The sequence below is a fragment of the Xenopus tropicalis genome, chromosome 8, assembly GCF_000004195.4.
Source record: "Xenopus tropicalis strain Nigerian chromosome 8, UCB_Xtro_10.0, whole genome shotgun sequence".
Lineage (NCBI taxonomy): Eukaryota > Metazoa > Chordata > Amphibia > Anura > Pipidae > Xenopus > Xenopus tropicalis.
This window is the reverse complement of record NC_030684.2, coordinates 37,202,160-37,214,629: the sequence shown is the minus strand read 5'-3', so window position 1 is coordinate 37,214,629 and position 12,470 is coordinate 37,202,160. Positions and strand designations below refer to the sequence as shown.

General features: G+C 41.0%; 2 protein-coding genes across 15 annotated transcripts in view; one reads left to right on the top strand and one right to left on the bottom strand.

Moving 5' to 3' along the window:
• Positions 1-12,470, top strand: part of phka1 (phosphorylase kinase, alpha 1 (muscle)) — a 148,467-nt gene that overhangs the window by 63,608 nt on the left and 72,389 nt on the right. The window contains exon 35 of one of the 14 annotated variants that reach the window (XR_004219460.1): positions 11,806-11,860. The exons of 12 other annotated variants lie outside the window; for them this stretch is intronic. The gene's annotated coding sequence lies outside the window, so the exon portion shown is untranslated. Of the gene's footprint in view, positions 1-4,271; positions 4,892-11,805; positions 11,861-12,470 lie in introns of those variants that run through there. One more of the 14 variants, XR_004219459.1, reaches the window with a different exon arrangement.
• LOC100487024 (cyclin-O protein B-like) lies at positions 1,082-3,098 on the bottom strand. The gene has a single exon (XM_004919986.4). It carries the CDS (start codon positions 2,963-2,965, stop codon positions 1,649-1,651), a length of 1,317 nt encoding a protein of 438 aa, XP_004920043.2. The 5' UTR covers positions 2,966-3,098; the 3' UTR covers positions 1,082-1,648.

The following is a 12,470-nucleotide window of genomic DNA, read 5'->3' as shown; positions in this document are numbered from 1 at the left end:
GGGCTGTAATACCCCTCCCTGGGGATGTCTCTAAACCACAGTCACTCACAGAGAAAAGGTTAATAGGTTTATTTTCAGAACACTGTAACTTTAAATAAGGTGCATAATATTGCAGATGTGTTTGGTCGCTGAGTTGCTGGGGGATCCTCACTTATGTGGCAGTTTCTTTAGAGCCCTGAGAAAGACTTCCTTTGGCTTTCCATGTCCTGAAAAGAGCAAGCTTTGTTGACAAGGACTCCTTTTGCTTCTGCACCCTAAACAGAGCATGTTTTCCTGCCACTGGGGTTTCCCCACTAACTTCCCACACACAATAATCTCTGTGCCTTCACCCTACTCTCTGCTTCTCCCCAGCACTGCCTCTGCAGGCCTTCCTTCCTGCCAGCTCACTGGGGAGGGGATTCCTCCCTGCACAGACGCATCCAGAGGGAAATACGGGCCTACCGAGCCTCCCTGCATTTGTATGGGCATATTTTGTTTAAAAAGGCAAAACATCCGTTTCTATTACATTGTGCCTATGCAAGTCCCAAAATGTGTTGTGGCTGCCATGTACTTTACCTCTTACTGCAGACAAATCTCTCTCAGAACTGACCATAGAGTTTTATTGTAAACCCTCAGGCAGAAGTCATGTTCAGCGCATAGATGGGCGCAAAGCATAGATTGGTTAAGCTGGGACCCTAAAAAGCATTTGTACCAGCTCTTGTTTAAACTAGAAGGGCAATTTCAGTTTTTTCTATGGCGCATTGGCCCAGAATTTCTCCATGTGCAATTGCACAAAGGTCTATTTCACTGGTGGGTTTCAAAATGCTGGGTACCCAACCCCCCCCCCCCCCGCTAATATTTTCCTTAGGCAGATTGTAAAGGGAAACAATGATGTTAATTAGGCATTTAGATTTATTTTATTATTATAATCTAATAAAAGGGTAAGTCTGCCTCATAGAAGGAATGGCACTGCTCTGTTACTACATAAGACCATTTATTACCCAGCTAATATACCTAATACTAATATATCTAACTAATACTAATATACCTACTAATTTGGTTCCCAGAACCCATAAATAATGATGCAGACAACAACTTTATGTTAAATATGTGAAGATCACAGCTTTATTAAAAATATAATTTATGAAATGTGATGCTCACTGTAGGGTTATCAGATCACTGGAAATCAGAGGGCACATATAGAAAGAGCTGCACGCTGCAATATAAATGCACCTTCTATACGTGTCCTCCCATCACCAGAGGGTCTGGTAACCCCACCACATAGGGCTGTTTGATCCCAAGGAAGGCAAAAAACCTAGAGAGAAGCTTGGGCCAATCTGCTTCACTAGAGGCAAAAATTCCTTCCTGACTCCTAAATGGCAATCGGAATTATTCCCAGGATCAATACGCCTTATGGAGCTTTGAAAGAGTTAATAAATGTACAGTAATGGATAAATACATGTTTGCCTCTGTTTGTCTGTAGAGAAATGTGTTCATAGGTAATTAAGAGTGTATGGAAAGTGACAGCTCTGCTTGATGATGGTACTGGGTGCCCTGGCAATGTCACCCCCCCATGGTCCAGAAATAGTGATCCCCAATACTGTCACTTGTATTAAATGGTAAGTAGTATGGACATTTAAGCCTCAGTGTGTGTGTGTGTGTGTGTCTATCAGTAAGGAAATATATATCCGTATGGGTGAAGGTATGGCAGTGTATGCATGTATGGGTGCCAGTAGCAATCTGGGGGCATGTATGGGTGCCAGTATGGAGGTGTTGGCATGTAGGGGTGCATGTATACTTGCCCGTATGGATCAGTGGGCCAGTATGTGTTGTGTAGCACATAACCGGCCCCTTCCATGTCCTGAGAATGGCTGGATCTTTCTGCCATCTCTAAGTGCTGGGAACCTGCTGTGTCCCTGGATGTTGATGCCACCTCTGGTGTTCTCTCTCTGCCTTCAGGTAGATGTTGGTTGGTAGGTGTTGCTGCAGGCCTCGTGGTGGGAGGATTAAAAGATGGAAATATTTCTGGATAAACTCCTGGCAGCAGCGGATGTAAAAAATAGTGGCCTATAGAGACTAGATGGCAGATCTTTTCCATGCACTCCTCAATTTGGTGTTCTGGGAAGTCAGTGGGGGCCACTTTGACAGGGTTGTTATAATCAAACAATTTGTCTGCCACATTGAGGCAGCACAGTGCCATGAGAGATGGTTGGTGCATGTAGAAGTCTTGATGTTGGTTCAGGCACAGTGCTGCGATGCCTCGGGCAGCGGTTAGGCTTTTGGCTGCTCTTGTGAGCTGGGCAGGGGAACACTCCTCCTTGGTCAGTCTCAACAGGGAGAAGTGCTCCAAAAAGAAATCGATGGTTGGTACCCCCAGGCGAAACAGCAACTTCCTTAGGATGGTTCTCTCCAGGTGACGCATTTCAGCTGGTGTCATTCTGTAGTCAAACAGAGGTAGGAAGAGCTTGGGGGGGAGGGGGTACCGTAATTCAGCCACTTTGTAAGCCATGTAGAGGCAAGTGGCTCCCACTCTTGTTAGGGTGTCGGGGTCAGTAGGAGTGCAGGACACATACCGCTCCAGGAAGTTGATACCCAGGCACAGGGTCTGAAAGTCCAATCTCAGGTACCTGTGCACATTAATCATTAGGGTGGTGATGTGGTTCCAGGATGCAGCATTTATTTCCTTTTGATTTTCTAGGAAAATTTCCATCTGATAACCTCCCTCCAGGCCTTTTTTATAGAGGTAACACTCCTCTCCATACTCCCTGAAGGTCTGCAGGGCATCAGCCAGGTTGGTCAGGGTGTTCCATGGCTCCCCCTCTGGCACCGGTTCCTCAGCTGTAGGGGTGCTGGTCCCACGCAGATCACCCTGGGGCTTGGCCCTTTTGAATTCAGGGCTGCACCCAGGGGAAATGATCTCCTCTTCTTGCTCTTCTTCTTCTTCTCTTCTTCTTTTTCGCTTTTCAACGCTCAGAGTCTCCATCATTTAGCTCCTCTCTCACCAACTGTCACAAAAGACTGTTGGGACCAAGTATCCGTTATCCACAAGTCACCTCTGCTCTTCACTGATTGGCTGGACATGTAAACAACTGATAGGCTGAATCTGAAGTACAAATGCTTGAGTTGCTTTGTCAGTTAACTTCTCCTTTATTTCTAGTGCTTTGCCTTGTACTTCAGCCTCTTCTCTTATATGTGAATAAACCTCTGTAGCTTTGAGAAAATCTGATATCTAAGCTTATTTAATGCAAAACTGATCCACATATAGATTTTAAATATACACATAGTTTACCATAAAGTGACAGCAGATATATCTCAGGGTACAAATGCTTGCTCTCAGAATCACAGCTTTTCATTCTCATAATTCAAGAAATCTGTGCTAATTTCTTGTTTTTAGTTTGCTAGATTCAGGCGCAAGTGCAGCTCCTCGTATGGAGCCACTGCCAGACATAACGCCCCGCCATTATCTGCCTATACAGCTGTACAGACACAAATTCCAGGCCAGCGTGTGTGTATGTACATTTTAGAAGAACTGGGTAAAGTTACCAGTCCATTTGTTCTTTTAAATGCAAGTTGTTGGTCTGCCCTGATTGCAAGTGGTTGATAGTGATGAGCAAAATTTTTCGAGCATAATTTTTTTTATGCGTTTCACAAATTTTTTCCACGATTTGCAAATATTTTGGCAAAGTGAAACTTGACATATTCACATTACCAGTGGCTGGCATTTAAATGAAATGCAATAAATACAACCCTTTTGCTAAGCTAGTAGTACAAAGGCAGCCTGTTATGCCCAACAGATGCCAGTTTTGCTTCTGATCTATATAAATATATATATATGAGTGCCCAATGTGCCAGTATTTATTTGCATATGAATTAACTGTTTTTCAATAATGGGAATAATTATTTAAATTGTACAGTAAGCAATAAATGAACTGCGTTAGGTAACTTAAATGGATTCTGTCCTGATTTTCATGGTATAGTTTGTATTCCTATATTACTCTGTAATGGCAATATATTTGGCACCCTCCAGTGCAAAAACTGTACCAGCCTAAAATAAATCATCCCTAGAGCTATAGGACAAGATGGTGGTGCTCTGTTCTGTTAGAGATATCAGTGTAAAGAAGAGCAAAGGTGACAACAATAGATTTATAGCAGGGATTTATATTCAGTGTCAGCTCAGAATATGACTTAATGCAGCTTTGATAATTATACATTGATAATAATTATACATTGATATGATAAATATAGAGATTAGACTGCATTCCACATATATATGTTATGTGTTACCTCCATAGGCCAGCATGGTGAGGCAGCCCCAACGATCAGAACAGCAGGAGGTGAAGCTTCAGTTCCTTTTCACACCATCATCTGCCAATGACCCACACACTGACCAATATGGTGCATCAATAGATACAATTTTCAAAGCCAACTGATCCCTGAACCAACCAATATTCTAAGTACATGGATAGTGATTGTGATTTGTGGGCCCCCATGCTATGCTTATCACTCACACACCATGTATAATGTCCTTACTGTAATTTGCCATTAGGATCAAGCGTGAGTGTTATAATTAAGCTGGTGACGGTGCCATGCAGTGGTTGCTCTGATATTTGCAGGCTGTGTATGCACACACAAAATAGTGTGCTCAGTATTTATCAAGTGTAAAAAAAAAAAATTATAATAAAAGCTCAAATCCAAAACGTTGCCATTTTAAAGCTGGAGGGGTCATGTAGCAGTCAGTGGGACTTGTCCTTATCAAATTGTAAAATCTTTATTCAGTTCATGGAATTAGAGGTTTTCATGTTCAAGTTCATGAAAATTCTTACAAAAACAGGGATTTCTAGGTTCTGTATTTTTATTCGTTCATGCTATTTTGGATTTTTTAATAAATGAGTCAACATTTGTTCTTTTTTAATTTGTTTAGATTTTACTTTGGCTGTTCAGAAGTTCACAAATGGGTTAGATGTCTATATTTCATTCAACAATATGGTTTAAAACTCCAGCTGTTTGTGTAAAGCACAAGTCACAGTAGTGGTTGCTGTAATCAAAAGGTGGGTATATGCAGGCCAACCAGGCACAGTATCTGGGGGACGGATCATACTCTTCATTCAGATTGAAACAGCAGGAATTGGAACAGCAGGAAGTGTTGAGTTGCCTTATTCAGACAAATATTCTTTAGTACAGCTAGAGTTATTATATACTGTATTATAGAGTTATATATACTGTTTATATTGTATTCAGTGTTAAGCCCATCTTCTGTATATTAGCTCTTGATTTCAGTTGCCATACAATGTAGGATTATATTTGTTAAGGAGGCCAAACACATGCAGATTTTAACTGCAATTCAAGTCTTTTAGACCAATTTGGCAGCTTATCTGTCCGTGTATGGGCACCCCAGACAGGCCTAAAACTGGCCAGATCTCAATCGGGCAGGTTTGATTTGCTGTCAGATTGGGGGCCGCATCAAATCGTTGATGCGGTCCTCAGTCCAACGGCGCCTATGCCCGCCAGTTTAATTTCATTGTTTGGTCCTAGATGGGCATATCGGGATTATTTGGCCACTATAGGGCATATCCGGAAACAATGCACTCATTTGGCGACCTCACCAAAGCAGATCGCACCGTGTATGTCTTTAAGTATTTATAAAAATGTCTGCAGCAAGGCATATGTTTTCTCTTAATCATGGGACTGTGTGAAAAATATTAAGAGACCGGTGCCACTAAAATTGAAAATGATTATCCCTTTACTACCCTACACAGTACACAGCAATTCAGCCTCAAGTCCCTGAATCATTGAACATACTTAACCTTGAGTTTGATTGACCTGGCCCCGTTACTTCCAACTGCAACAGACAACCAGAAGTGACAGTGAAGCAAACACTCTGGCCTGTCCTGTTTGAATCAATATCTGAAACATGCCTTTCTGTTTTTAGTAAAATAATAAAAAATCAAGTCCATTCAGCACGTTAATGCCATGCCATTTTCCATGGCTAGTGTCCCTATCACACTAATGACTGAGCCCCACCTTCGTCCTTAACTTGCCTTTCAGACTCCAATGCCACAGCCTTTCACCTCTGTTTGTTCTTGGATGTATCTGATGGTCAGCAAGGAGGCAGCATACTGCATGTGCTCTATTTCCTGTGCTTGGAGTCTCATCAGCCCTATGCCATAAGCATCATTATAGGGCTTTAGTTTGAGTTTGTGGGTCTAGTTACACAGAGAGAAAATTATAAACTCTGGATAGGCAGCTTGATAGTGACTTGATTTGAGCCAATAAAGGCATGTGTAGATTTGGTTGATAAACCCCAATAAATAAATGTGAAGTTATCAGGATGTATTCTAACTATTCTTTTAATAATAATAAGCATGTATTTTTTAAACTGATAATAGCATGTTTTTAATAGGAATAAATATGTTTTCCTATTTTTTAAACTAAATACTATAGAAGGGATTATAATTATACCCCCATCTTAAATTTAGATTTGGCAAATTGACTGTAGGAAGGCAGTTTTATTAACAATGCTAAAGATTAAATATCATAGCTATATCAAAGCTAGAGAGTAATAGCCTTCAATAAAGGCATAATGCATTTCCATTTGATAAATGGTAAGATCACAATATAAGGATATCAGCTTCCTTTTCACCCTCCTCTAGGCCTTCAAAATGCAAAGTCAAAGCCCTGTAGAGAAGCAGATTTGCTGGTGACCTGTTATAAAGCAGATCTTATTTGTTTGCTATGCATGACTTAACCTGGGCAAATCTAGCGCATTTTACTTATTAGTGCATTCACATGGTGAATAATGTAAAAATCAGTGCAAAATACAAAAAAGGAAGTCACTCACGATTCAGTAGGTGCAAAATACTGCCTCCATGCAGGTTTATTGGAGTAATCAGTAAAAAAGGAATACGGAAGTTTCGGGAACCTCTCATTCCCTTTTTCAATGTAGCATTGCCTAAATGTAAAAATCAGATATTATTTACACCAGTCCCTGCCTCATGTTGTTAGCCTGTTAGCTCATACATTTAGAGCTCCGATTGTCCAATTATTGTATAGAGTGCTACCCCTTATCCAGAAACCAATTATCCAGAAAGCTCCAAATTACAGGAAGCCCATCTCCCATAGAATCCATTTACAAAAAATAACTCTTTTTTCTCTGTTACAATAAAACAGTTCACTGTACTTGTCACTAACAAGTTTATTACATCCATATTGGGTTTATTTAATGTTTAAATATTTGTTAAATATTTTGATACTGACATGAAAATACTACTTTTCCAAATATGAATATAGATAGTTCCCTATAGGCCATGTTGATGGTTTTTCGTTAACAGGTTTGCTTTTTAAGTAATTGTTACTTGAAGTTTCTAAACCTGACTGTCCCTTCTCAGCCTGACAGTTTGGCCAAATTTGACCATACTGCCCAACCATCTGGGCATGTATGACAAGTCGGTGAAGGGGATTTAAAAAGATAATACACCTCCTGCTGTTCTGATCACCTGGGTGGCTGGCCCAAAGAATGGAACAATACAAGGTGATGCTGTACAACCCTGTTTCCAAAAATGTTGGGACACTGTGTAAAATGTAAATAAAAAGATAACGGGATGATTTGCAATCATTTAAACCAGGGGTAGGGAACCTATAGCTCGCGAGCCAGATGTGTCTCTTTTGATGGCTGCATCTGGCTCGCTGCCAAATCTTTCATAAAAAAAAAATAACGGGGCGTTGCCTGTACTCGGTGGATAGAAGACGTGTTCTAAGCCTTAGAACACGTCTTCTATCCACCGAGCGCAGGCCACGCCCTCCTCCGCATCGCACCCTGCATCCTTGGGACCCACCCTACCTTGCCCCGCAGCATCCGCGGCCAAACATATTGTATGGCTCTCACTGAATTACATTTTAAAATATGTGGTGTTTATGGCTCCCTCAGCCAAAAAGGTTCCCGACCCCTGATTTAAACCCTATATTTTATTAAAGACAGCATATTGAATGTTGAATCTGAGAAACGTTGTGTTGTATTTTATTTATGATGTCAGCGACACATTTCAAAAAAGTTGGGACAGAGTGGAAAAGTTGTGTATTGCTAAAGAACAGGGCCGGAACCAGGGGTAGGCAGAAGAGGCAGCTGCCTAGGGCGCAAACACTGGGGGGGCGCCAAGCAGGAGCCTCTCCTGCCTACCCCTAGCTCCTTTTTCATTGCCCCCGCTGCTTGTCAATAAGCGGTGGGGGCAATGAACTTTCGCGTAGCCGCTGCCCCCCCCTCCCCCGGAACTGCGCATGCGCGCTGAAACGCGAGGGGGGGGAGGTGCAGGGGCGAGGTGGCCGACCGGGTTGCCTAGGGCGCCCGGTCGGCTTGGCCCGCCCCTGCTAAAGAAGACAAAATCCCAAAGAGGTTGGGTCTCTCAGAAATAAAGATGGGGAGGGGGTACCCAATGTGTGAAACACTGCACGGGCAAATATTGCAACAATTTAACAATACTGTTTCTCAACATCATTTTTTAAGAATTTGGGGAGTCCATCATCTACAGTAAATCAATTCATTAAAATGTTCAGTGAATCCAAATAAATCTCCGTATGCATAAAACAAAGCGGAAGAAGTTGATACTGGATAGCAGTGATCTTTGGGCCCTCAGTTGGCACTGCTTTAAAAATGTAATCACTGTATTGTGTGGGAACTTAGTTTGTCTCTGCATCCACAAATACAAAACTGTACTGAGCTCTGACCAATCAAAATCTGAATTTCTTTTTGGAAATCATGTACACCAGGTCCTCCTGGTTAAAGAGGAGAAGGAGTATCAATGCACAGTTCTAAAGCCTCCATCCATAAAGGTATTTGGCTGCATTAGTGACATGGCAAGCTGGGGAGGAACTATTAATGCTAAAAGATATTTACTCGGTTTAAAGCAACATATGTGTGCCCCTGTCCCAGCTTCAAAGGCTGCATCAAATTCAAACCAATCATATCTTGTCTTTGTACTGTTTGCAATTAGATATAGGGTTTATATGATTTACATATATATTTTTATTTTACAGTTACCCATTTTTTAAAAAAACGGGGGTTGTATATATGCAGCACCTTGTACAGCATCTGTCTATTTGAGCCAGGGGTTGATTGGTCAGGCCTTCAGAGTGCTGCACCTAAATCAGTGTCAGACTGGGGCACCAAGGGCCCACTAGAGAGCCGGGTATCAAGGGCCGACCAGCCAACTCCCTAATACATTTTCATCTTGCTGAGAAAACACTGATATCCCCATGTTTGAGAGATTCCTTAATCAATTATAGTTAAGAAGGCACTTTTTAAAAGAAAAACAAACAAAAAACAGTTTGCACACTAGATGCCTGAGGTCTGTGGGAAATATTTTATATATATAGAGATATAGTAGCAACCAGTGTGAGGCACATTCATGCCCACATAATTCCTTGTGGGCAGCTGTGCTCTCCTGTGCAAGCTGTGTAAAAGCACAGAGCAATACAGTGGGACAGACTGCAGGGAATAGCTCAGACAGGGGGCAGGCAGAATCTCTCTATCCCTGTGCTGTTTACGGTGCAGCTTTGGCAAGTAAACCTATACAAATTCCTCACAAATAACCCCTTTCTGCTGGTTTTATATAATTCTAATAATTAACAGCCTCCCTGGATTTTCCTGCAAACAGTAGGTTTGCCCACTGTAAATAAATGAGCCTTAATGAAATGTTCAGTGGCCATATAAATGTAAAAGGCTGCAGGCCAAGTCATACAGGGCAGGAAGCTCTAAACATCAGGCATGTATTATAATATTAAAGGTGTCCCACATACTGCAAATTATGAAGAGGAGTTCTGGGCTGTGATTTTGGGGAAAGCACTTATTTTCTGTGCAAAGGGGAATCCTGTGTAAAATGATTGGCAAGTACAAGAGGAGCCATTCAAACCCCTGCCTGGAGGAACACTGAAGGGGACATGTTACCTTTTGTCACCCTCACCATGTAGGCAATAACGAATAAGATTTGGTGCCTGTTTTCAGTGTGAGCTACAGAGGGCTGGTAACTATAAAAATTACACTTTTACTTTCTACATTTGAGTATTGGGCACATCCTAACGATGCCAGCCAATCACAGCTCTAGATGCGGTTAGCCAATTACAGTTCTGCTGCCTTCACACAAGGAAAAATATACTGCAGTCCCCTCTCAGGTCCACCTAACTGCTGATCGCTGTGCTGAGTGCCTCAGGCTCTGCTATGCAGCCAGGGAAAGCAGCCAGCAGAAGGGTGAGATGCTGGTTAGCTGGCCCAAGTGAGGGTTGGTGTAAATCTTTATTAAAGCAGTACAAAATGCAACTTTGGATCTTTAATAACCCACACTAATAGCCCACACTCCAGTTGGGGGAAATAATGATACTTTGGCCAGAAAATGCCGATAGCATGTGCTATGCCACCTACAGTTTCCAGGGTCCCAGTTTGGGCAGCCGTGTTGGGACTATTAAGCACATGCATGTGAAGATAACTGGCAGGCTCTTGGGCCATTCACTCTGAAGTTATGTGAGCAAGCCGCTGATTTCTGGTAAGCACGTTGCTCTGCAAATGGTAGAGAAAAATTTGACTTCAGCTATAAAGGACGCCGATCCTCTCTCCCTTAGTGTGCTGTAGCACTTGCTTCCCTCATTCCCCGGGGCCTTATCCCCAACTTCTACTGATGTGTATTGCTGGCTGTGATTGAGCCATTAGGAACAATGTGGGAAATTATCTGATTTCTTTACAGGACCTCACTATTGTAAGCTCTTTAGGCAGGGTCCTCTTCACCCCTTGTATTGGTTATTGGTTGCTTTATATGTTACTCTGTATGTCCAATGTATGAAACCCACTTATTGTACAGCGCTGCGGAATATGTTGGCACTTTATAAATAAATGATTTTTCTTGAACTTTTGGCCACTTTTTTACAAGAGAGACAAGCAGCATGGGAGCACATGGGTTTAATAGGGTGTTTATTTGCAATTTTTACAGTAATCTTACAGGCATATCTCTGAAATATGCTATTTATCTATTTTCTTTATTGATTATAGTGGCACATGTGGAATTAATATGCTAGTTTTGCATTTTCTGGTGAAAATAAACTGTAAGATTACGAATATAATCTATTGTTTGGAGTGTCCCTGCAATAAAAAATATGTGGGGATGACAACACAGCCTCTAAACAAGAGGATACAAAAACATGTCAGTACCATAAAAAATGCAGAATCGGATTGGATAAATAATAAAATTCTGAGTACAGTGGCTAGCCATTTCCGGAAGTATCATAAAGCTAATTCCAGTCAACTTAAATTTTGGGCTATTGAACACGCATCGTTAGGAATACGTGGAGGCAATATTACTGAACACTTGCTTAAAAAAGAAAGTAAATGGATTTACCTTTTGGACTCTCTTTCTCCAAAAGGTTTGAATGAGAACATTGACTTTACTACGTTTTTACGAACGTAATAACTATCTGAGTAATTTCTGACACACTCACAATGAATATACAAAATGGAGTTTATTCCCTCACTTATATTCACACACACATTGTCACTCACTTTGTTGTGAACATTATTATGCAACATGATTTTGTCTATATAATTATAGACCATATTGCAGCACTTATTATTTTCACATTTTATTTTTAGTTCTTTAGTAGTTTTTTATGGTATCAATATACTCGTATTTTCACCAGTATATTCAAGGATTATCTATCCGAAATCCCCTAATATATTTGGGAGTTCCTACTCCTGTTGCAAATCGGCACCTTCTAACACTGTCACATAGCACTTTCTTTTTCTTTTTCTTTCTCACATTCATTTCACTCTCTCTGCACCTGTCATTTTAGATTTCACCAATGAAAATAGATGGACCAAGAATCTTCACTAATTTGGCACAATCATCTTTAAGTAGACGCTTTGCGTAAAATATATATAGTTTGGAATAGAAAGATCAACAACTGCGCACTTCCACTATCATATAATGTCAGATAAATAAATGCTCTAAATAAACTATACACGACTACTCAAACCCGTGACCACTAGTGAGAGACCGGAAAACGAAGCAAACAACAACAAACATGGCAAAGCAAATAAAAAAGAAAAATAAGGTTTTCAATTAACTGTCCCTGAGTCTCTTAAAATGTTAATAAGAAATAAAAAATAAAAAAATAAAAATCAAGAAATAATAATAAAACAAAAAGTAGCGGTGAAGGGGCTGAATCGATAAGAAAATGATTGGCTGAAACAGTACTAGTAATTTGATTGGCCAAAATGGGTTTAAATTCACCCCCACGGAAATGACCAAAAATTCGTCTTGAGAAAGCTCTATGCGAAACGCGCGTCGGCGTTTCACACCCTTGATCTAGCAAATCCTGTGCCGAGGTAACAACTAGGGTTGTAGGCACAGGAATATTTTCTGACCTCCTGTTTTCTGTGCAGCCAGTAATGTAGGCTGACTACTTACATTTTAGTTTAAATGCGAATTGGGAACATTGGCAACTATCGGTCATTT

Coding starts and splice junctions, on each gene's coding strand:
- LOC100487024 (XM_004919986.4), bottom strand. CDS start 2,965: ATGATGGAGACTCTGAGCGTTGAAAAGCGAAAAAGAAGAAGAGAAGAA.